We start from the raw sequence: 24,068 nt of genomic DNA, 5'->3' as shown, positions 1-24,068 counted from the left end.
CCATTATGGCTTTGGAAAGAATTAGAAAGAGGCTAAAATAGCCACACAATTGTGCATGCCTGTTTTCATAAACTGCATGTATACTAAGTGTGGTGCTTTAACCATTGGAACAGATATGCTTTAATTGTGCTCAAGAATCTTTTTAATAGACTTTGCACAGGTTTATTGTAGAGCTATTTTCAGTTGAAAAAGAACCAGAACCAAACTTTTTGTTAACCTCCAAACAGACATCTTCAAAGATGAATGGAAGCAGACACATCAACAAGTACTTGGTAGAAAAATGCAGATGCAAAATCAGCTCTTAAAAGCTGGCATCCTTGATGGTTCTGATTATAAGTCTGTGGTAAATTCTGAGTGCAGTATTGTTCTTATTATTGAATCTTTTCCTAATTCAATCATACAAGGAAGCTGCATGGAGGGATAAAAAGGGCTATAGAGTTTAAGAAATCAGTACTTGTATTCTGCCCCTGAATCAGAATGACATAATATATCTTCCCATGGAGAAAAAGTTATCATGTTAGGAGGTAGGGAACAGTGCTCATGTTTTCTTTTCACCACCTCAAAAAGAAATTCAGTTTGGGCAAAATTATTACACTGTTAAAGGAATAGAATAAATTTTTCTGACTATCTTATTATTAATAACAATTGCTGCTCTGGAAATGATGTAGTTATTATCCACAGGGGAAAAAATGGAGGGAAGAAAAAGCTGGATTCCTAAGCTTAAAAAGGATAACCATGATAATGGTGATGGTGAATGACACTGTATGTGAACTTGGAAAATCATACTAAGAAAACAGACCCTTTACTTGGTCAAGCAATTCAGCCAATAATTTGAGAGCACAATAAGCAAACAAGTGTTTTAAAAGCAAGATACCAGCCAGAAAGAGAAGAAAACCTTCAGTACAAGTAACAGAAAGCAAAGCAAATTTAAGATCATGCATATATAGGTGAATAAATAGCTTTGGCTTGACATGCTTACAAACAATCACCAAATTCATAACTAGATTTCTCAGTCAGTTAACACCACCTCTTGAATACAAATTTCAGGATAAAGTGATATAAAACAGAATTAAACAGTGGCAAGTACAAAACTGAACAGTAACCACAGCAGTTCAGAGTATAGTTGAACACTTTTGACAGAAAAAAAATGACAGGGCATTGCAAACTTTCTAATAACGGAATAGGATGCGTGAATTTAAAAGAATAAGGTGTTGCTCTTTTCTATCTTTATTTTTTCTACCACTGAGAAAAACTGGAAAAAAAATGAGCCTTTCTTTAAGTATAAATACAAAAACAAACAAAATAAATACACATTAAACAGTGCTTAATGTAATTATCTATGCACAATGGGCTATGGACCCAAAATATCGCTTAGGTATAGTTACTGTCTATTTTGGCTTAACCTCTCAATACAGCAGTGATCCTGCTTAAGAGAAAGTCTGCATTTAGAATAACTTTAAAATTATTCTTAATGTTTTTTTTTACTAAGAAATGAAGGACCAAGTGTTCCATAGAGTTAATAGATGGTTGCAATATGTGCCTGAGGTCACTATTGCCCATCATACTGGTTTTCACTTTTGAGTTTTGCAAAGCTGGATCCTTTCACAAACTGCAAAATTTTATCGATGAATCACAGTAAAAAGAAGTCTTTTCATTCTGCATTATTTCTCCCTTTAGGTAAGGGATACTGGGGTGAGTGATAAACAATGCAAAGAACATAAGGTATATCATGCTTTTAGTATAAAGATAGAATAGTGCAAAAAAGCTTCTTCCTTATATAGAGGCACATGCTGATAAAACAATGCAAACAGTGAAATAATTAAAAAAAAAGTTATAACCTTATTAAACAAATGACAAGAATGAGCATGAAAGTCCCAGCAATTTTAAAATCGATCTTAGATTTAGAATTTGTAATATGACCAGAAAAGAAATGGATGATAGAAATAAGGCAGTAATTTTTATCTCAGATTTTGTTAGTTGCTCAACATTTGTCAAAAAAGATGGTCAGCCTAAGAAATTCTAATGAGCAGAAGCTGTAAGCGGATAGGTGCTTCAAATTTTGCTTCATGGTTCTTTTGAAGCCAAAATCCGTTATTACTCACACTGGAATTTCAGCATTTTTAACATAATCTGCTAAAGATATGAATGATGACACTTCGCTTCTAATATACATATGCAGGTAAAATAGATGAGTTTTGTTTTTTCTGTTTTGAAAAGAGACATGATAAACTTGCTTTAATTGCTAATGTTCGGGGGGGGGCAGAATTGGGGAAAAACAGTGCCAGAGAGCTCCTTTGGAAAGAACATTGGCAAATAAATAGTAAGCTATCTCACTACAGTTGATATAGAATATTTTTTTTGCCCAAACCCAAAATAGTGATCATAATGATTTTACTATAATGATAGGGAACAGCCCTATTTTTTCAGATTTTTCTTAAATCCTCCTCTCTATAAGTAACTCAGGGTACTGAACATAACTAATACACCTTCCTTTTCCTATTTTCCACGATAACAACAATCCTGTGGAATGAGTTGGGCTGAAAATGACTTACTCAAAGTCACCCAACTGGCTTTCATGCCTAAACTGAAACTATAATTCACAGTTTCCTGGTTTCTGGTCTGGTGCCTGAATCACTAGACCAAACTGTGTTTTTTTTTCAATTTTAAAAATGTTTTCATTTTATCCTTTATAAAAACTACTATATTCACACACCCCTCTAATATTGGTTGATGTCTGAATAAATTAAAATCTGTGGTATATGGGGAGGACAGACCCTCCAAATAATGAATAATATAGTACCTTAATTCATATTACCAGATGGATTAAACATGCATACTATTTTAAGTGGGGGGGGGAAAGGAACAATAGCCACGGAAAGATTCTCTCTCATTAGGAAATAGACATGCAGGTAACAGTTCATTCATGGACCACCAAGCGTGTCAAGAGTCAGGAAATAAAGACATTCTTGAAAAATCATTTTTAATTGAGAATCATTTGATATATTCCACAGAGACGACAAAAGATGATGATGTATTCTGGGAGAAAAGAGAAATGAATTTTCCTCCTTCTAGAATATGATTTTTCAAGAAAATGATTATGCATTTCCTTCCCTCTGCAATATATATATATTCCAGGAGGGAAGTGTGTGTGTGTGTGTGTGTGCATGTGTGCACGTGCACACACACACACACACACACAGAGACAGAGTCATATCAATCATTTTTCATTACCAGACTGTAATGAAAAAAAAACCCCAGGGAAAATGTTAGGATAGGACTACTGTTTCCATGAATGATCAAAGTGAACATTTTGTTTAATCTTTTCCCTACTGTTAAAAGGTATGTTTATTGCTTTATTACAGAATTTCAAAATTTAATCCATCAAAGTGACACGGAAAGTATAGACATGGAAATAAATGGCCATGAGACTCTAATTTTTATATTTTTGAGTCAGTTAGTAATCTAATGAGTGTCTCTTGTTATGGTTCATAATTTTATGCTAGCAATAACATTTAATGTGATTTTAAAGAAACTTAAATGAGAGAAGACAACTGTTTCTTTGCCACAGTCAAGTACTCATGTCTGTTCCATGCATCAATTCCATGAGTATTAAGTATTATGCCAAAGATTTCCTACATATTTATGGCATCAGTACAAAATGCCAGGCTTCTTTTCATATATTTTCTAGTTTCTAACTTGCTTACCTAGACACTAGCTGGTGTGTCAAAGACCCAAGTTTAAAAAAGGATTAAAAATAATAAATTGATATTAATACACACTCACCCAACCCCAAATCAGCATTTGCTGGACTTAAGAACATCTGACAGAAGAATATAGGTGAACTATTATTATAGTTTGTTGCATAGTTAGCCAGATTTTGAGACTGGATTTGGCATTTTTGTCCACCTAACGAGTTCTTCCCAAGGACATCCTTATTATTATTATTATCTTGCACATTCATCTAAATAAAGAAGCAAGTATATTTATTTCAATCTCAGAAAAGGAGCTGTTTAAGTTACATCACAAGATTCTGTTTTTCATACTGAATATGAAATGTCTATCACATAAAAATATGGATGGATGGCATTTATATGACTAAATTGGCCTGAACGCTGAATTACATGTAAATCCCATATATTTCTTAATCTTTCTTACAATATTAGTTAAATGCAACTGCAGCTGTTTATAAACATTCTTAGTCACATAAAATTAATATTAGATATGTATTCATGGATCTGATTTGCCAGTTCTGAAACTGTGAAATTATTTTTTTTTCTAAAAGGGAAATTATATCCTTGAAAATGCTTGGAGAAATAATTGAACTAACTATTGGTAATGAGAATTCCTAATCCACCAATGTTTGCCATACAAGATACTAGATTTATATTTCTACTGTGATTTTTGCTTAGATCTATTTTAAATCAAAAATTTAGAAAACTATTATTTGACAAACTATTCCCCAATTTGATTCTCTTGACATGAAATAAAATCTTCACCTCCTTTTTTCTAACCACAAAGTTGTAGATTTGCCTATCTGTTTTCTTGTTGTCTACTGCCTAAACAAGTATCTGAACTGTATGCCTATAAGTTCAGTACCCATATTAAGCAGTTACTAGGGTAGAAAAAGATAAGTAGAAGCACTACTTCTATGTAGTGCAATAAATGTTTCTTTGTATATACCTACATTCCCAAAGCTGGATGATATGTGGTAAAATTCTTTTTAAAAGCTAATCCTTTGAGATTTTTACAGAAATCTGAAAATTTCAGTTTCCATACAGCCTGCATTAACTACCGAGATAATTTTGCTTAAAAGATGTTAATATTTCTTATGTTGGCTGAAACAGATATAAACTGAAGTCCTACAGGAATCTTCAGATATTGGAGAAGGCTAATTTAGTGCAAAAAGGCTGCCTCTCCTAAGAAGAGTTAAACTATTACCACATTTGGCATCTACATACTGAGTTCAGTCCAAATTTTATACAGGTTTATTCTTACTATTTCTTTTTTGAAGGCATCAGAAATAACTATCAACATTTCCTGTTGGTGTTCTATAAACCCAGGAAGCCATTAAACCTCTGCTTTTAAAACCATTCTGAAAACTGTGTAGAATCAACAACATGCAGCAAAAACCTGCCAATTCTATTTCTTATTTCCGATGCTTTTCTCTCAGTATTACCCACAAAAACACAGTTCATAACAATGCTAAGGGCAGGTAATAAACATTTCATTCTGCCTGGGCATAATTATTTACATCAAGAAAGCTCATCTAAATGCAAGGATTCATTTAAAATGCTATTCATTTAATCAACTCCTGAATGTTTATGCTTTCTCTTCCTTCATTTGTTAAATCATTAAATGTGATTTGAAATAATAATTTTATGCCTTGACAAATACGTAAACACGCAAACCTTATGCTGACTAGACATAGGATGGTGATTCTATTAATTTTCTCCTGAAAAAGTTGAATTATAACCCTCAGGCCACGAGTTTGACACCACTGATATGGTTTCACACTCAGCTGAGAATATATGTGTAAAAGTTATTGTCATGTTTTTAACTCCCATCTGAATCCTGGCTTAATTATTGCTGAGAACTTTGTGGAACCAATTCTGTCGAGATTAATTTTGTAACAACTTCTAGAAATCATAATGAGGCTTTTCAAATAATTGCTCAAGGGTTCCATTTTTAAAATCTCCGCTTTTTTCTTTTCTGTTGTTTAGAATTGTTTAGAATAAAAACCTGACATTTGTAATACTTGAAATATGTCTGATATATAATGTTGATGGGTAAAACATTGCATTAGTTCTTGTAAAGAGGCATAATCAAACCTTATAAAAAGTATTTGCTCAAATATCAAATTTCTTTCATTTTGACTGCAGTATAAAACTTGAAATAGAGGCACTGAATAGTAAGTTCCCCTCAGTACGAGAGAAATATATATTTATATAATATTATGCTGTTTCAAAAACAGCAATGGCTGCAGCCCTGAACACATCTACTCAGGGATAAATCCTAATGAGAAAAGTAGTAAGTTATTTCTAAATAAGAACCAACATTACTGATCTGCAAGTTGTCTCTTTGTGTTTATCCTGCTTAGACTTCATTAAGTGCACCATTTATAGCAATAGAGTCCTTTTCCTTAATGAAAAATCTACTGCCAAGATTATCTTATCTTTCAAAAACAAATAATGAATATGCCATCATTATATTTTATTTTAAACCACTTTAAACTACCATATCAAATTCTTTATCTATCATCTCAAGATCATTCTATATTATGAAGGTCAATATGTTTTATTTCTGCTTGATAATCAAATAACAGCATGATATCCTCTATATAACTTGGACAATTCCCAGTCAAAGTTCATATTCATAGTTAATCTCTTACTGAGACAGGATATATCTGCAAATGCCAAGCTGTAGAAAGCTACTCCAACAGTGACTTGACTGGATATTCCTTAGCCTCTTCTTAGAAAGACTATCCAAGAATCTCAACAACTGAAGACATGAGCATTCTCTTCATCATCTTCAGCTTCTCTTAACTGAAGGCTGCTAGAGGGATACTTATTCCTGGACCCTGGAGATGAATTTAGCACTATGGGATTACTAAACACAAGAGGCTGTGTGAAAGGATTAACCATTTCTGAATCAGAGTCACTAGACTCTGTTCCACTGCTTGTAGACCCTTCAGTCATTTGTACAGCAGGCATGCGGTCCATCATGCCCCTAGCATACAAGGATTGCATGATGGGACTTCGTTTTGATGGTGCAGTTGCTGGCATACCATTTGCCATACTTTTGCCCTCTAAAGGGACCATTTTAACCATTTGCCTTTTACTAAACCTCTCTGCTGTATATTCTTGACCTGGAGTTGAAGATCCTTGGCTCAAAATAAATGGATCTGTTTCAGATTTGTTACAAGCATTCTGAAACCTTTGCGACTGTGGTCTGTGCAAAGCTGGGGAAAACCTGGTATAATTATGATAGCTAAAAGTATGTCCATCATTATTTTTCCTCTTTGCCCTACATTCTTCAAAGATTTGAGTACCTGGGCTACCAATACTCATGAGCGGACTTGATCTTTTGCTGCTCGAATGCAAGGGAGTAGCCAGTGGACTACGGATATCTGGGCCATTAAACATTTCTTCAACCAGTGTACTATGTTGTGGGAATCTGAGATTCTCACCAAGAGAGAAGGACATATTACCAGAGCTGTTATCAATGCAGTCTTCTATGACCTTGTAGAATGCCTTTATAGGGGAAGTAGAAGATTCCTTGTACCTATTTTTATTATGATTTTCACCTCTATAATCAATATAGACTCCACTGGTCAAATCACCCTCATAATTGTCATTTGTTTGGGAATGTGACTGACTCATTTGCACTCTGAGGAGATCATACTCGCTATCTACGTCACTGCAGTCAATAAAAGGTATTGATGTGCTACTGCCATGAGTAGCTCGAGATGCAGGACCTGTGCTTGGCTGCTGCCTCTGAGATCTGCTGAGTTGCGACCTGTCCTTTACGACCTCCTCTTCCTCCTCCATTGTTGCCATTGTAGTACCATCTATCCCCTGGCCTTCCTTAGGGCTTTTTTTCAGGGAAGGAGTTGAGTGTGGTCCACCATCTTCCACTGAAATATTTAATTCCTTTCCCTGTTGGCAGCTTTGCACAACCAGGGAATCAGCACCATCTCCATATGTAAAACTACAACTCTGGAAAGAGAAAGGAAGAAACATGATACAGAAGGTAATAAATTATCATCAATCTTTATAGCAACTGTTTTACAAATTCAACATAAATAGGACTCTATTCAGTATAAGAAACTCTTTATTTTCAGCTGCCATTAAAACCACCTTTGATATTACATCTAGGGTGTTCATTCCCTAGTTTTCTTTCTGTAATAGCTTAGTCTTAACTTTCATGAAATTATATCAGAATATGCAGATTAAATATACCTCAATCATGTAATTCACTACTGCAATATGAAAAAAATAAGCAAGAAATTATACCAGATAATAATATAAAAAGCAATTAACAGCGATGGTTTTATATGAATCTGGAGTAGAAGCAACACATCTCACTGCAACATGAATGGGTGAATGTAATCTCACGCTTGCCTGTTTTGTGGGCTTTAGGAGTAACCTTTGGATAAGCAAGGCAACAGATGAGGATAACTGAAAACATTGACAGAAAATTCAAGTATAGCAAATGACTCAATCCACCCTAGACCAAATAAAATCCTTCCATGAAGCTACTAAAGGTAATACCATAACAACAACAAAAAAATACTGTAACAAAAAAAAAACCCTGCTTCCATAAAATTGCACGGCATAGAAAGGAATGAAGTGGGGTTGTGAATAGGAAAAGGAGAAGGAAAGGAAGGACTTAAGAGAAAATGGACAAGATTCAGGGATTATCTGTTCTGTTTTAAAATGTGAGTGACTCTTGAGCTCACATTCCTATTATTTGCCTCGGTCGCAATGACTGAAGGCAGAGCTGAAGACAGAGGAGTAAAAAATAAGTATGGGTTTCACTTACAGTATCGTATCATTGTTGCTTAGCCTTTGCGCAATGGCACATCCTCTTGTAAGTGAACAGATTGACATACTTTCTCCTTCATTTAATTTGTCATCATTGCTTATTCTTGACGCTTTTATTATCTCTTTGATCTATTCTTTTCCCAACATCCATTTCCAAGCATTTATATTATTTTGTACACAATGTTTCAACTGTATTTATTTAGACCTCCTTTGTTTAAACATTTTTCCAAGATTGATTTTGGGTATGTGTCTACATCTCCTCTTGTTCTTTGTCCTTACAAACAATGCCTCAAACCCATTAGACCTCCCAAAAGATTTGTATGCATTTGCTAGATACACAGTTTCAGTATTTTTATTGGTAAAGCCTGTTGAATTTAAATCCTTTCTGTCTGCTTGCATTTTCCATTTATTCAACAGCATTCCAAACCGGAGGGAAGTATACTGTTCCTTCAAGAAATTTGTTTACCCTCCTTAAACAACAGTACACAATGAAGAACAAAACCGCTTTTGGATTTTTAGTTAGCAAAAAGCATGAAAGATAACTGACTTGTTTTGGCACCACAGAAAGTTGCTCTGTAGATTTTGGAGTCAAACTCCTAACAGAATGGATCTTGCTGTGTTTTCTGTGGAGAGAAAAAGAACCACTGAAGCTGAGACAGTTTTGGGTGCTGTCTTGAGCTTTTGGAAGAAAGGTGGACTATAAAATTAATCAACAAAATTAATTCAAAATTAAAAACATTTGTACTCAATCCCTCAATTTCCTTAACTCTTGTAGTAATTGTGGAGAACAAAAGCCCCAAATAAATATATTCTTTTGGGTGTCTATGTGGGGTGTATCATTATGGTGACAGATACATACTTCACTGAACATGTTACAAAAACTTAAGAAAAGGAGGACTTCTGAATCCAAAAGCTGACTCAGAATGTAAAACCTTGTTTGCTAAAATCAAGTTTTAACTCACCATGTAAGAGGGCTTTGGAAACAGATTCGTCAATGACATGCCAAAAACCACTCTATTACTGTCTAACATTTCACCACCAGTAATCAAACTGACTTTTTTTTAAAAGCAGAAAAACGTTAAGCATTATTAACACTATAATCCAAAGAGATGTTTTGGAACAACTACATCTGTCATCAGAGCTACCTTCTTTGGGTAGAAAACCTCTTCTGCTCTTACCATAATTCTCTGCCAGCCAAGTCTCCGAGCAGAAGCACTAAACTGGCTAAAAGTTTCAGAAGGGGTGATTCTAACAGAAAGATAACATGCAGGAGCTGGCAAGTTGGAAGTATTTACTCAAACAAAGGGGACAAAGAGCAATACAATTAGTCACTGAACAAATGTTCTCTGAGTCAAAATACCACTATTTCTGCTAGAGGAGCAAGTATCTAAGGGCTTCTGGATGGGGAAAAATATACATTGCTCTTTTCCTGCATTTTGGTTGCTTTTGTTTTAGCAAATATGCAACCAACTTCAATCCCAACTGGCTAACTAAGAAAAATCAGGATTCCTGACACAAAGATCTTAAAAGCAAAAGATATATGATCACCACCATCATCATCATCATCAAAAAGTATCTCAAACCTCTCAAATTGCACTTTTTTATGTCCTCCTTCTTTAACATAGTCAAGGACTTGCTTCTGAGTACGGCCACTAAAGGGAAGGAAGGAGGGAAAGAGAGGAAGAGAAGGAGGGAGGGAGAGAAACAATTATAAAAAAACAGAAAATTAGTAACTAATACATTAGTTTTGTGATTTTCCTTCCTATATGTCTCTATTGTGTTTGGTTTTCTTATGGGCAGCAGTTGATGTCAGGAAAAAAAATGGATGAAAAGTGCAGTATTCATTGTGGTCATCCCAATTATGGCTCTGAAAAGAGCCTCTGTGCTGTTGAGTCAACTACTCTAAAAATAATATTAGAAGGTCTACTGGTTTTATGATTTTTAAGAGGCTCAAATATTAATTATATTAACGTGTTTTCCCAACCTGGTCTTATTTTCTTTTGGGCTTGAAAATAAGCACTTCAGCTTATTTTCAGGGAGGTCTTATTTTTTTTAAGTGCAGGAGGTGGTGAGCGTGGGGGCTGACAGGAGTGAGGAGCACAGCTACCACTGGCCCCGCCCTGTCCATCCCACTGTCTGCTTGCCCGTGGCTGCAACAGGCCAAGCTCTCGGAATGCCCCAGCTTCCACCCACCCTGCCTGCTGGCCCAGCTGCTGCTGGGACACTTCTCAGCCAGGGCGGGTGCCGTGCTGGCCACCAAGTGGCTGCCCAAGCTGCTGCTGGCCTCACAGGGGTTCTTTGCCCTTCTGGCAGGGCGGGTGGAGGCAAGGGTATGCTGAGAGCTTGGCCCTGATTGAGGCCGTGGGCAAACAGACAATGGGAATTCAGGGGTGAAATGCTACCAGTTTGGACCGGTTCGGCCGAACTGGTAGCGGTGGCATGTGGTTTGGAGGACCAGTAACGGTGGTAGTACGAGGCTCTGCCCACCTGCCTGGACTTCGTTACTTCTTGGTTTTAATCAGGAAGTAATCTATTTTTGACCTTCTGCGCATGCGCAGAGGGTCCAAGCTTACACTTCTGAACCGGTAGGGAAGGTAAGTAGATTTCACCCGTGAGCTAATTGCTCCATTTTGAACCATCCCCTTTGCAAGCACACAAAGCTTTTGAGTCTCCATCATTTCTCCATCCGGGTGAAAAGTGTTTGGTCGCGTTATGGGGCGCTTGGGAACAGAGCAATTTGCCAAATGCTTTTCGCCCGTACGGAGAAATGACAGAGACTCAAAACTTCGTGTGCTTGCAAAAGGGATGGTTTGAAACTGAGTGATAGCTCTGTTTCAAAGTGTCCCCTTTAAAGCAGATAAAGTTTGATCTCCCTCTGGGCGAAAAATGTGTAGCAAAGCGAGGCGAAGGCAGAGGGGATCCCAAAATGCTGCCCACTCCCTTCCACTGTCTCTCAGCTTCCTGCAGCCACGATGACCAACCACCCTTGCAGGGCATCGTAATCGCCTGCCTCCCCCATCCCCATGCCTCTGCCTCCACCTGCTGCTGGTGCCACTTTGCAAGTCTCCTGTGAGTCAGGCAGCAATTGAACTCGTCTGGATTGTCAGACTTCTCCCCTTCGCCTCTGCCTCCATGCTCAGACTTATTGTTATTTGTGCTGCGCTAAGGGGCTGGCGGGCTGCGGCTGCTGCCGGGCACTGTCAGCCCCCATGTGTTCACTGCCTCTCATGTTGGCTGTGCCCATCCTCCTGGGTTTATTTTTGGGATAGGTTTATATTAGGCCCACCTCAAAAAATCAAGGTAGGGCTTGTTTTCGGGATGGGTCTTATTTTCAAGGAAACACGGTATTTGTACGCACTGGCCACAATTTACTGCCTTAATGTTAAATGCAATCCTTTGGCTACATCCTCAGGGAGCTCATACACTTTCTAAGGAGACAGAAAAAAACAAAAAACAAATATTGCAAAAAAAATATTGAGATTGGTAACAGTTCTATATGTTGTAAATTCCAATAGTTATACAGTGATTTTGTTTTTTATTTATTTATTTATTATTTATTTATTTAATCACATTTTTATACTGCCCTATCTCCCGAGGGACTCAGGGCGGTTTACAGCCTAATAAAAACACAAATATAAATACAAGATAAAACACTAATTAAAAAACTTATTGAATAAGGCCAAATTTAAAATTATAATTAAAATAATAAAACCCCATTAAAAACTAAATTTAAAATTAAAATTCTAGTCCAGTCCTGCGCAAATAAATAGATGTGTCTTAAGCTCGCGGCGAAAGGTTCGAAGGTCGGAAAGTTGACGGAGTCCTGGGGGAAGTTCATTCCAGAGGGTGGGAGCCCCCACAGAGAAGGCCCTTCCCCTGGGTGTCGCCAGTCGGCACTGCCTGGCGGACGGCACCCTAAGGAGTCCCTCCCTGTGAGAGCGCACGGGTCGGTGGGAGGCAATCGGTGGCAGCAGACGGTCCCGTAGGTAACCCGGCCCTAAGCCATGGAGCGCTTTGAAGATAGTTACCAAAACCTTGAAGCGCACCCGAAAGGCCACAGGTAGCCTATAAATATAAATATTACATTTATATTTCTGCAAATTACCCCAATAAAAGTCTGTCATCACCATAGATTTAATGAAGCAGATATGATCCCCTGCACATCTACTTGTATCCAGGTGGTGGCAAAGGTGGGACAAAGATGGAATGTGTATCATGACTTTAGTATAAATGTTACAACTTGCATTCTTACATAAAACTTCATTATGCAGGCATATAATTACAATATTTCTGTGATAACATCATGATGTACCACATATACTCACATATAAATCCATTTATGGATAAACTGACCCTCAATTTTTTAACCCAAATACCATGAAAAATGTGATCACCTATGGATATGCTGACCACATTTTTCCATGGTACTTTGAGAGTCTGCTTAGTCATGGATGCACTTGTACATTTGTGGAATATTAGCTAATTATAAAGATATTACCATATATACTCATGGATAAACTGAATCCAATTTGGGTGTTCATTTTCACATATAAAATTTTCAGTTTATCCTTGAGACTATACAATACACCTATTTAAGAAGCCCTTGTTCAGCAACTATTCAAATTCACAACGGCACTAAACTAGTGATCTTTACAATGGTCCTTGAAGTTCTGGCCATCAGAACTTTCTGGGATCACGTGGCTGCCAGTTGTGATATTCTCTGCTGACTCCCTACAAGTAGCCCATGAGGAGGCAAATGGTGACCACATCCTCATTTAATGACAGTGTGAGATTTCCTTAATGATGGCAACTGGAAGCTCTGGAATTGTCATTATTAAGTGGGGCAATCATGTGACATTGTGTTTTATAATAGTGTCACTTAGTGATGGAAATTCTAGTCCCAATTGGCATTATCTAGATGTGTTTTCATTTTGACTTTGGAAAAACTCTGAAATACTTTGTGAACCTGATAACCTGTAGCATTCCTAGTAGATTTAAGTCAAATTGGGGAAAAGTTAGTTTGGACATTAAAATTTAACATAGCGGATTGTTGGGAAAGAGCATTATATTTGAACCAATCCATTCTGTCTCAAAAGAAATGAACAAACTTTTTCATGATTATGATAATGAAAAACAAAATCCTACCTGAACCTAAAAGATGAACCTCTGGTAAAAAGAACAGGTTTAGGTTTGGGTTTGGGTTCCTCAAACAGCCTGAAGAAGGCATGGTGTTCTACGCAAATTTTCCAAAAAGCCTTGCACAAATCCCGATTAGCCATTAGAAATTCCAGTGTGTCTTGGAAGTTACTCTAAAAAATAATAAAACTTGGTTTAGTATTGGAAAAAGAAAAGGAATAAAAAGAGACTGTACATATCAAAAAGAGAGATTTTTGTTTTGCTTTGAAGTAAGCATTTTTGCTTTGGCTGTCTGGTTTACTTAAAGATATTTTGTCTGCAGTGAAGATGAAAACTTTTATAATTATGTGTTATGAGACTGATTCTTTGAATCTATGTTTGTTTTCCTCCTAAGTGTAGATAGCATCCAGACAAGATCCAGGTGAAATAATAGATTATTCCTGTTATTCTTTTGGATGAAAAGCAGAATGGAACTTTGAAGGAATATTTTGTGCAAATCCCAACAATATTAACATGACCATTTTCATTTCTTTAAAGCAATGCCTCATACGTTTAATTACTGGCTAAGGTCATCTTACCCTGATGCAGTTTTGCAGAGGTGTGAAAATATTACTACTACAGTTGTTTGTCTTAAAATCCCAGCAGCAATAAAGGGCTATTTTGCATCTATATGTTTGGCCTTGTGTTTATGTAAATGTGTTCTGTATTTCATTTATGGCAGTCTTTTTAAAGACTGGTGCCTGGCTTTATTTTGTTCATGTTCTTATCTCTCATTTTAAGGCCATGCATGCTTCTTGGGAGGAAGACAAGGAATATTCCTATCGGGTGCCTGGAATTATTTTTATGTGATTGTGTAGCTAATGTATTTGTGCAATTTGCTTAGTTGTGAGTTTGCGTGTCAGGTTTCTTCCATCTGTGAGATAATTGCTTTTGTTCTGTGCTGTGCTTATTCTGAAGGACAGTCACATTTTTGCAAATGAAGACTGGGTGTTGCTTTGCTTGTGTATTTTTCTGCACTATCACTAGTTTCCCACCTGTGAAATGGGTATTCGATTATCTTTTATGAGAAAAATATACAGTATGCTTTGCAATTGGGAGTCAGGTTGTTATTTCTGCCTTGTGCTCGAGAATGAATTGGACATGGGCATAATAAGTGTTGCCAGGGTGAAGCAGGAGTTGGAAGACAGAAAGTTGATCTGGAAATAGTGCATTTTAAAGTTACTCTTGCCTTGTACCTTTGTGGTCTGGAGAAAAACCTGGGGCACAGAAACACAACAGGAATAAATGAGGACTTGATTTTAAGGAAATAATGAAAAGTATCCTAAAACAGGGGTCTCCAACCTTGGTCCCTTTAAGACTTGTGGACTTCAACTCCCAGAGTCCCTCAGCCAGCAAAGCTGGCTGAGGAACTCTGGGAGTTGAAGTCCACAAGTCTTAAAGGGACCAAGGTTGGAGACCCCTGTCCTAAAATACTAAAATGCCAAGAGGGACTGCCCTTCTAGAGACTTACATTTACATCTGGCCGTAGTTTAATAAGAAAACGCTTCCTCTTAAAGCTGAGTTTCCGAACTTTAGACCAGTTGAATGCATTTATCTTCGTGTAACCCTAATTATGATACATAATGAAAGAAAATAAGGTATTTGTTAGTCAGTTTGCATTATTGTTCCACATCAAACAAGAAACAAACAAAAATTCCCTTGTACTGTAGATTGATACTGGTTTTCGTTAACCATACCCAATTAATAAAGACATGGCTCCAGTGGTGGGCTGCTGCCTGGTTGCAAGGGTTCAGGCGAATCCTTAGCTCTGATTGCTGGCTGGGCCCACCCACCTGCCCCTGTTCTATGCTATCCATTTATAGCTTACTTTCTGGCTTGTTGGCTGGCCCAGCAGCATTCCGCGCCACCCTTGCTGTTCTCACCGGAGCTGCCTGAGCTGATTAGGAGCCTGTTTGAAGCTCTGTTTCTCTCCCAAAGGGGCGCGTGCTCACAACCAGTGAACCCTTTGTTAAAGAAAGTGCAGCCCACCTCTGCATGGCTCATATTCCTTCTACCACAAATTTGACCAGTGATTTTTGATCTGGAGGAATAGTCACAAGAATCCAACCTTGGCTGTTTGCAATTTGGATTAACTATAATTAGAACCACTTATGCACCTGAAACACCAGAATGCCTGTATGAGCCACTCCTAGGTTGATCTTGGTTCCTTCTCTGTCCTTAGCTGGATGCAACCGGATTCCATACATTTCCAAACGACGGGCAATTTCAAGCAGCTGGAAATCGGATTCTGCTGGTGTCTGACCACTGAAAGAGTTAAAATGCATTTCACAAGGTAAATTGAAAGTAGTTTTGAAGAACCTGCCTTTCCAAGGAAATACTGTTTCCTCCTCAACATGCTCTGCTATTCATTGTAAGATAGAAGTTGACTTTATAAGTTATATTGTCTAGCACAATATCCACTAGAATATACCATGTAACAAAGCTGAGAGTTTTATATACAAGAGTAATAAACCAGAAGTATAATCTCCTTGTCTTCCCGTTCCTCTGCAAAGTAACCTAATGCTTCTTCCAAATTTGGAAGATACTAATCACTTACTTAAAAAAAAAAGATTATTCATCGATAGGGCAAATATTTTGTAATCTCCCTACTTGATCTATTACCATACCCAGTTCTCTTCACCACCCTTTAATATTTCTCAGACATACTTTAGAATTAAAATAAAAATTATACTTGATATATTTCCTACTGTATTGGTATTCCAACATTACTTAATAGTAATGCTTAAGTATAGTAAGTATTATTTATTTATTTATTTATTTATTTATTATTTAAATTTGTATACCGCCCTTCTCCCGAAGGACTCAGGGCGGTTCACAGCCAGGTAAAAATACAATACAATAAATACAAATTAAAATACAATTAAAAAACTTATTAAAATTGGCCAGGATTAAAATTTAGAGCTAAAAACCCATTAAAACCCATTAAAACACTAACCCAGTCCAGCGCAGATGAATAAGTAGGTTTTAAGCTCGCGGCGAAAGGTTCGGAGGTCCGGAAGTTGACGAAGTCCTGGGGGGAGTTCGTTCCAGAGGGCGGGAGCCCCCACAGAGAAGGCCCTTCCCCTGGGCGTCGCCAGACGACACTGTCGCGCCGACGGCACCCTGAGGAGCCCCTCTCTGTGAGAGCGCACGGGTCGGTGAGAGGTATTCGGTAGCAGCAGGCGGTCCCGTAAGTATCCCGGCCCTATGCCATGGAGCGCTTTAAAGACATTCACCAACACCTTGAAGCGCACCCGGAAGGCCACAGGTAGCCAGTGCAACCGACGCAGGATAGGTGTCACTCAGGAGCCCCGAGGGGCTCCCTCAATCACCCGCGCAGCTGCATTCTGGACTAACTGTAGCCTCCGGATGCATAATAAGTATATAAGTATAATGTACTTACATATGATTATGATGAAATTCCATTATTTTGTCTTCTAAAGCTTCTTGTTGAGGTATATATTTGTTTTTTGCTAAGTGTTCATGATCAATGGTTTCATCAAAATCCCCGATTTCAGCTAAAGGAAAAAAATATTCAATGGATAAAAATCTAGATTAGAGAGGAGACTGCCACTGGAAAGTATAAATCTTCCTGATTCTATAAACATTAGCAATACATTGTAGTTAATTCAATAGGATATCCCTCCAAAGTTTTCAATTTTCAAACTCAAGATGGCACAATGTATTTTTCATGTAAAGGTGTAAAAACACAAAGATAAAATACTGGGCAACTGCAGCTATCATGAACTTAGGAATTTAAAAATATCTATTAGTAAGTGTTTCAAATGGACATAGACACACACACCCTAACCACTATAATGCCCCAAGTCCTTCTAATTCTTTACAACATTTAAAGTTTCAATAGATATTGTCAGACATCATTAAGGCACATCTTGAAGACTTCCATTTGAAACTCTTAACGCAAATACTAGCTAGCTATGGTTAAACTGTTATGTTTTAGACACTTACACACTACACAAGGCTTGTTCCAATGTAGACTAACAAGTATTATAAAGAGAAATCTTCTGGGAAACTCACATCATTATGGATTGGTATGCTTACAAACAATCGTGAAATTTAAATAGACAATGTTTTCTATATAAATAAAGAATATCATTAGATCATGAATTTATGGAAATCATGTGCTGTCAGATATTTAAATCATCATTCACTGATAAAATTATCAAAAGTATATAGGATTTTAAAAGAATAGTATCGTGAGAAATATCATTTTAAGTTGCATACTTAACTAATAAATATAATAAGGTATAATAGATAAAATCTTCTTGCCAACAAGAACCATTTTTGAAAGCCATTTCAATTGCTAATGTCATTCTAAAAAGCATGATTATTTTATAGAATGTCTTGAAATTTCACATCTCTTAGATGACTAGACCAACATTGTTCTTTGTCCTTCATATTTTCACTGAAAAAGGTGAAACTGAAGAATCACTTTTTCTTTTATAGGAGCACTTTGATTCCCAGCACCTCATGTAGCTTTTTTTCCGCTTTGTTTCATTAATCCCAATAGAATTGATCTCCAAACTTTCAAAATTGCTATTCTAAGAAAAGAAGGATGGATCTCCATGTGTCAATTCAAAGCTCTTCATGGACTGGGATACTTGGAATATGGAGATAGAAGACTTGAAAAAATGGAATCTCAGATTTTTCTTCAGCATTCCATTGGATGCCATCTATTGATATCGGCTTCAATAAAATTACATACATATACAGCAGCTGTGAGAGGACGTGGTGGCTCAGTGGCTAAGACGCTGAGTTTATCGATCGAATCCCTAGTGCCGTGTAATGGGGTGAGCTCCTGTTACTTGTCCCAGCTTCTACCAACCTAGCAGTTCGAAAGCACGTAAAAAAATGCAAGTAGAAAAATAGGGACCACCTTTGATGGGAAGGTATCAGCGTTCCATGCACCTTTGCCGGCCACATGACCATGGAGACGTCTTCAGACAGCGTTGGCTCTTCGGCTTTGAAATGGAGATAAGCATCACCCCCTAGAGTTGGGACCGACTAGCACATATGTGCGAGGGGAACCTTTACCTTTACAGCAGCTGTGCTGACTCTATTTGTAGCAGCCATCTGATCTACATTCAGACACTGAAATTAATCTAAAATTCTATTTTCTAGTACAACAGAAGATTTTTGCCAGAACACAGAAATGTTTTTTATTTGATTATTTCCAGTAGCTCATGTTTGGGCTTACACTTGCATATCTAAATGCAAAGCCGCTAATCTTTCTGGACACTTCAGAGAGAGAAATAAAACAACTTCTGCCTCTCTCCCCCAAATATAAGCTAGCTCCCATAAGAAAAAGCTGGGATTTGGCTAAGGGAGTTATACATTGCCCCATTGTTATTTCACATTCTATTTTTAAAGATTGAATGTATTCCCACTTTTACAGCTTCAGCCCTTAGTGTTATGGGGATAAAGTCGGTGACTTAGAATGTCAGCAAATTTCTGATTGTAAACAAGGAAACAGTATATTAGAAATTGTTAGCCTTTTCCCCTCTAAACATAGACATTGTGGATCTACCACTGAACAAGTATTTTAGGTAAATATTGTATAATATTTGAGATACAAGAATACAAGAAACAAAAAATAAACTCCTGGGAACAGTTTTATTTCCAGCTGTGTAATCTATAGAAAAATATTACCTAACATCATACTGTTCAAAATTCAGAAGTTAAAAAAATGAAAAAGTTTTACTTACACTGTACAATGTGTGATATTAAGAGAGCAGCACTAGTGTCATTACAGGTTAGTCTTCCTTGTGCTAAATCCTGTTTAACTTGCAATGCAAATAAGTACCTGAAAGGGCACATAAAAAAGAAAATATTACTTTTATGGAGTGTTTGTAAAATCAAAATGTTTACATATCCCTTGCTAACAAGCTTACTTGGGATGAAAAACCTGCCCATACATCAAGGTAATCAGGTAGGGTCTTTCTCTGAGAACCTGATACATTATTTACATATAAAGTGTGTCTACACATTTTTGGTTCAAGCACCTTGGAATACCTTCTTTATGGAAGTCTCACTATTAGAATATTTGTGGTGCCCAGCCAAGGCTCTCCCTATTTTTTTGTGTAAAATATTTCTATGTTTCCATTTCTAAGTAGTTATTTTTATGTTATTATTTGTAATTCTGAATGTGTATATTGTTCAAATGTCACTAATTTATCTTTCAAGAACTGTAAATAATACATTTTTGCACAACAAACATCACAAAATGTTTTTACAAATTATGAGCACCATAGATTATTATTTTCCCTATTGTGCCCATTGATTCAGCCCTATTAGAAGAGGGAAAAATACCACCAAATACTTCAGTCAATGATGAAGTACAAGTTGCCCTTCTTTATCATGAAAAAACCTGCCTTTTCATTGTTATGAGAGAATACCATTTGATTTAGTAATCTCTTTGAAAGATATCAAAAGTTCCAAAGATTCAGCAAGGAATATCTTAGTACAGTCACTCAGTTGCTTTGAGAGGAATAGGAAATCTGCCTGCCATCTCTCAAGCTCTGCTGGTTTCTCTATGCAGAGAGTGAGAGAAGGGACACAGCTTTGGACATGGGAAATCAGGTATCGGGGAAGAAAAATCAGTGGGTGATAAAATCCTCAGTAAATGCATATAGGTAAGAGCAGTCTCAGATGCCAATGGCTAATCTAGCATGCTGGGTAACAGCAGTATAAAATAAACAATTATGGATTAAGAGATGAAATTATAATATTAACAAGTGCTGACAATTCATTTTAAAGTATGAAGATATTGAGGTACGGAAATAAAAATCAGCTCCATTCCCACTTAAAAAATAAATCCGAATGTAACAACAGAGCAAGTTAAACCAAATTTTAGATCAGACATTTGAAAGCCCGGAATCCTTTCAAAGTAAATTCCTAACCTCACCTTAATATGATTTATTTTAAAATTTGGTATGAATATTTCCAATTCTTGTTGTCTTGATGAAGAGGAATTTAAAATGGATGCTTACACCAACCTTGTTAATTCTTCTTGTAGCTGAGCATGATCAGGTGGGAAGAATTTTACCACAAATTTTAGAATGACATGCTTAGGTCCTAAGAGACAAAATGAGGGACAATAACAAAAGTCATCAATTTATTATTTACATATATTGCATACAAATATTTTATTCATAGTATGATTTAAGAAGTGACTGAACATAAACTATGTACTATTAATAAAAAGTTAAAGAATGCAAAATCAAGTATAATGGACTAAACCAAACTACGTCTCAGAGCAAAAGAAATATAGCCACTATTAATAATCCTAGAATCTTACTTGAAAAAAAATTTTTTTGAAGAGCAAACCAATTTATATGAAATAATCTTGCAAATACTAATCTCTGATTTTTGAGACTTTTCTCTCTCCTATAATCTATATAGAGAAAAAAAAAATCTGCTCAAAAAATGCAGTTTCTTACTTAGTTCCTGAACTAAATATTTAAGGGATTAAAAGGAAAATGTACAACTAACAAACTTGTTTCACTACTCTGTTAGTCAGGATTGGTTTAGTGAAAATATTACTAGGAGTAAACTTCACACCTAAGTTTGTATGCTGTAATAGCAGGCAGAAAGACAGACAGCGAGGTCCCATAAATACATAGTATTCAAAAATAACATTTTTTTCTGCCCTAAATCAAATAAATTCTGGTCTTCGTTGACACTCTCTGTCCTAACCATCTGCTGAGAGGATAGTTGCATCTTCTTTATTTGGTACATTTGTACCAAATTTGGTACTCCAACATTCTCAAACATTTATAGTCAAGGCAATGTTCAAATAAGACCTATGTTTGTAAAATTTAATTAGTCACATTATTTTGTCTATACATTTAGTTAAAATAAAATCAGGGAAGGCTAAGTATCATCTGAAACTGGGTCTATATTTGCACTAAAAGAAAACTGTAAACACATACTTTTGATTTGTTTTATGATAGGTTTCAAAAGATCCAGCCAAACCTGGGGGAAAAGAAAAGATATAATCACTAGTGTAGCTAAAACAAGAAACAAGAGCTCCATAGTTTAATTTCTAATTCAATCATTCCTAGATTGCATCATTTTACCAGATCTGAACTGCATAAATTTGGATGATCAATGGATACTGCATCTGGCAATCATCCTACTTGTTTTCAGATTAGATTTCATAGGCCTATTTTAAGATGAAGGTGAAGACAGCTAATTTCATTGGACAGAGTACAACCAGGACAGGAGACATAAATCTGGATTACAAACTCCAGGAGCAATCATACACATTTAGTAGGATATAAACCGTATTAAACTGAATTTTCAGAGGAAAAAACATGTTCACAATTGTGGTATCTTGCCAAAAAACCCAGCAAAATAATTATAGCATGATTTGTTCTCCACCCAAGTGCTAAAATTAAATAAAGAGGACCCATTTAAACAAATGAGTCAAAACCATTATACTTGTTTGTTTATTTATTGAGGAAAATGATCCACAGCTGCATATTTATTTATTTTATTTATTTAATTTTGTCATAACAATATACACAAGCATAACACAAAAGATTATATAGTATATAAACATATATATGAGGAGAAACAGGGTAGTATAAGCATATATTTAGGTTTTGGTAATGATCTTCAAAGCGCTCCATGGCATAGGGCCGGGCTACTTACGGGACCGTCTGCTGCCACCGAATGCCTCTCACCGACCCGTGCGCTCTCACAGAGAGGGACTCCTCAGGGTGCCGTCGGCCAGGCAGTGCCGACTGGCGACACCCAGGGGAAGGGCCTTTTCTGTGGGGGCCCCCACCCTCTGGAACGAGCTTCCCCCAGGACTTCGCCAACTTCCTGACCTTCGAACCTTCCGCCGCGAGCTTAAGACACATCTATTTATTTGCGCAGGACTGGACTAGAATTTTTAAATTTTTAAATGTTTAAATTTTAAATTTGGTTTTAATGGGGTTTTATCATCTACATCTCTATTTTAAATATTCAGCCTTATGTAATAAGTTTTTTAAATTAATGTTTTATTCTGTATATATATATGTTTTATATGGCTGTAAACCGCCCTGAGTCCCTAGGGAGATAGGGCGGTATAAAAGTGTGAACAAATAAATAAATAAATAAATAAATAAATATATATATATATATATATATATAAATAAATAAATATATATATATATATATATATATATATATATATATCAGTGGATAGATTTTGGTTAAAGCTTTTGGGGTTATGAGAAGAGACCAAAAAGTCAGGTAATGCATTCCAAGCATAGATAATTCTGTTACAGAAATCGTGTTTTCTGCAATCTAAACTGGTGCGGTTGACATTAAGTTTAAATCTGTTGGTAGCTCTTGTGTTATTGTAGTTGAAATGGAAGTAGTCATTGGCAGGAAGGACATTACAACAGATGATTCTATGAGCTAAACCCAGGTCCTGTCGAAGGCGACGAAGTTCCAAGTTTTCCAGACCCAGGATATCAAGTCTGGTGGAATAAGGTATTTTATTGGTTTAATATTAGGGTGTGGTAGTATAATGTGAACCTTTGCTTTTAGTAACTGTGCCCCACTCAGACAGCAATAACTGCAACTAAAAGTTTCTGATAACACTTGATCAGTCCTTCATTGATTTGGAGGAATTTTAGTCTAACTTCAACTCTGGAATATTGGTGGGTTTCCTTGCATGAACTACCTCTTCCAGGTCCTTCAACAATATTTTTCTAGGATTATTAAGATCAGGATTTTGACTTGGCATTCCAAAACATTAACTTTCTTCTGCTTTATACAACTTGTATGTTTTGGGTCACTGTCTTGCTGAATGACCCAGTTTTTCTTGAGCTCCAGATTACAAACATCCTATAGAACTGATTGGAACAATTCAGAATTCAAAGTTCCATCTTGGTTCAGAGGCTGCAACGAAACCATGATATTGCCGCCACCATGTTTCACAAATGGGCTAAGGTTCTCCTGCCGGAATGCAGTATTTGCCTTTCCCAAATATAACATTTTTATTTAAGCCAAAATTTTCTATTTTTGTCTCATCCATCCACAGAACATTCTTCCAATAGCCTTCTTGTTAATCCATGTGGCTTTTTTTCATAAACTGTAGATAGGTAGCAATGTTCTTTTTGTAGAGTAGTACCTTTCTCCTTGCAGTCTTGCCATGCTCACCATTGTTATTCAGTGTTGCCCTGCTGGTGGTCTCATGAATATCGACATTTCCCAATGCAAGTGCACCATTACTTTTTAGACATTATCTGGGTTCTTGAAGACACCTCCGAGTATTACATGCAACATGTAACAATGATTGTTGGTGTTTACGTCCTTGGTAGTAAACACCTA

At 36.6% G+C, this 24,068-nt stretch overlaps 1 protein-coding gene across 7 annotated transcripts in view; it reads right to left on the bottom strand.

The window, feature by feature from the left end:
• FARP1 (FERM, ARH/RhoGEF and pleckstrin domain protein 1) overlaps positions 1–24,068 on the bottom strand; it is a 162,575-nt gene that overhangs the window by 40,110 nt on the left and 98,397 nt on the right. For 4 of the 7 annotated variants that reach the window (XR_009155366.1, XM_058185564.1, XM_058185566.1 and 1 more), the window contains exons 4-13: positions 21,671–21,713; positions 20,729–20,813; positions 19,445–19,542; positions 17,122–17,236; positions 15,836–15,983; positions 15,190–15,285; positions 13,689–13,852; positions 10,127–10,195; positions 9,091–9,166; positions 7,475–7,715 (exon numbers count right to left, since the gene is read on the bottom strand). Coding sequence is in view for 6 of the 7 variants with exons in the window: in XM_058185564.1 (XP_058041547.1) it covers positions 7,475–7,715; positions 9,091–9,166; positions 10,127–10,195; positions 13,689–13,852; positions 15,190–15,285; positions 15,836–15,983; positions 17,122–17,236; positions 19,445–19,542; positions 20,729–20,813; positions 21,671–21,713 (1,135 nt within the window). In the remaining variant the exon portion in view is untranslated. The remainder of the gene's footprint in view (positions 1–7,474; positions 7,716–9,090; positions 9,167–10,126; positions 10,196–13,688; positions 13,853–15,189; positions 15,286–15,835; positions 15,984–17,121; positions 17,237–19,444; positions 19,543–20,728; positions 20,814–21,670; positions 21,714–24,068) is intronic. The other 3 variants (XM_058185565.1, XM_058185568.1, XM_058185569.1) reach the window with 1 other exon arrangement.

This window comes from Ahaetulla prasina, chromosome 5 (genome assembly GCF_028640845.1).
Source record: "Ahaetulla prasina isolate Xishuangbanna chromosome 5, ASM2864084v1, whole genome shotgun sequence".
Classification (NCBI taxonomy): domain Eukaryota; kingdom Metazoa; phylum Chordata; class Lepidosauria; order Squamata; family Colubridae; genus Ahaetulla; species Ahaetulla prasina.
Note: the sequence above shows the minus strand (reverse complement) of the source record. Positions and strands in the feature narration are given on the sequence as shown.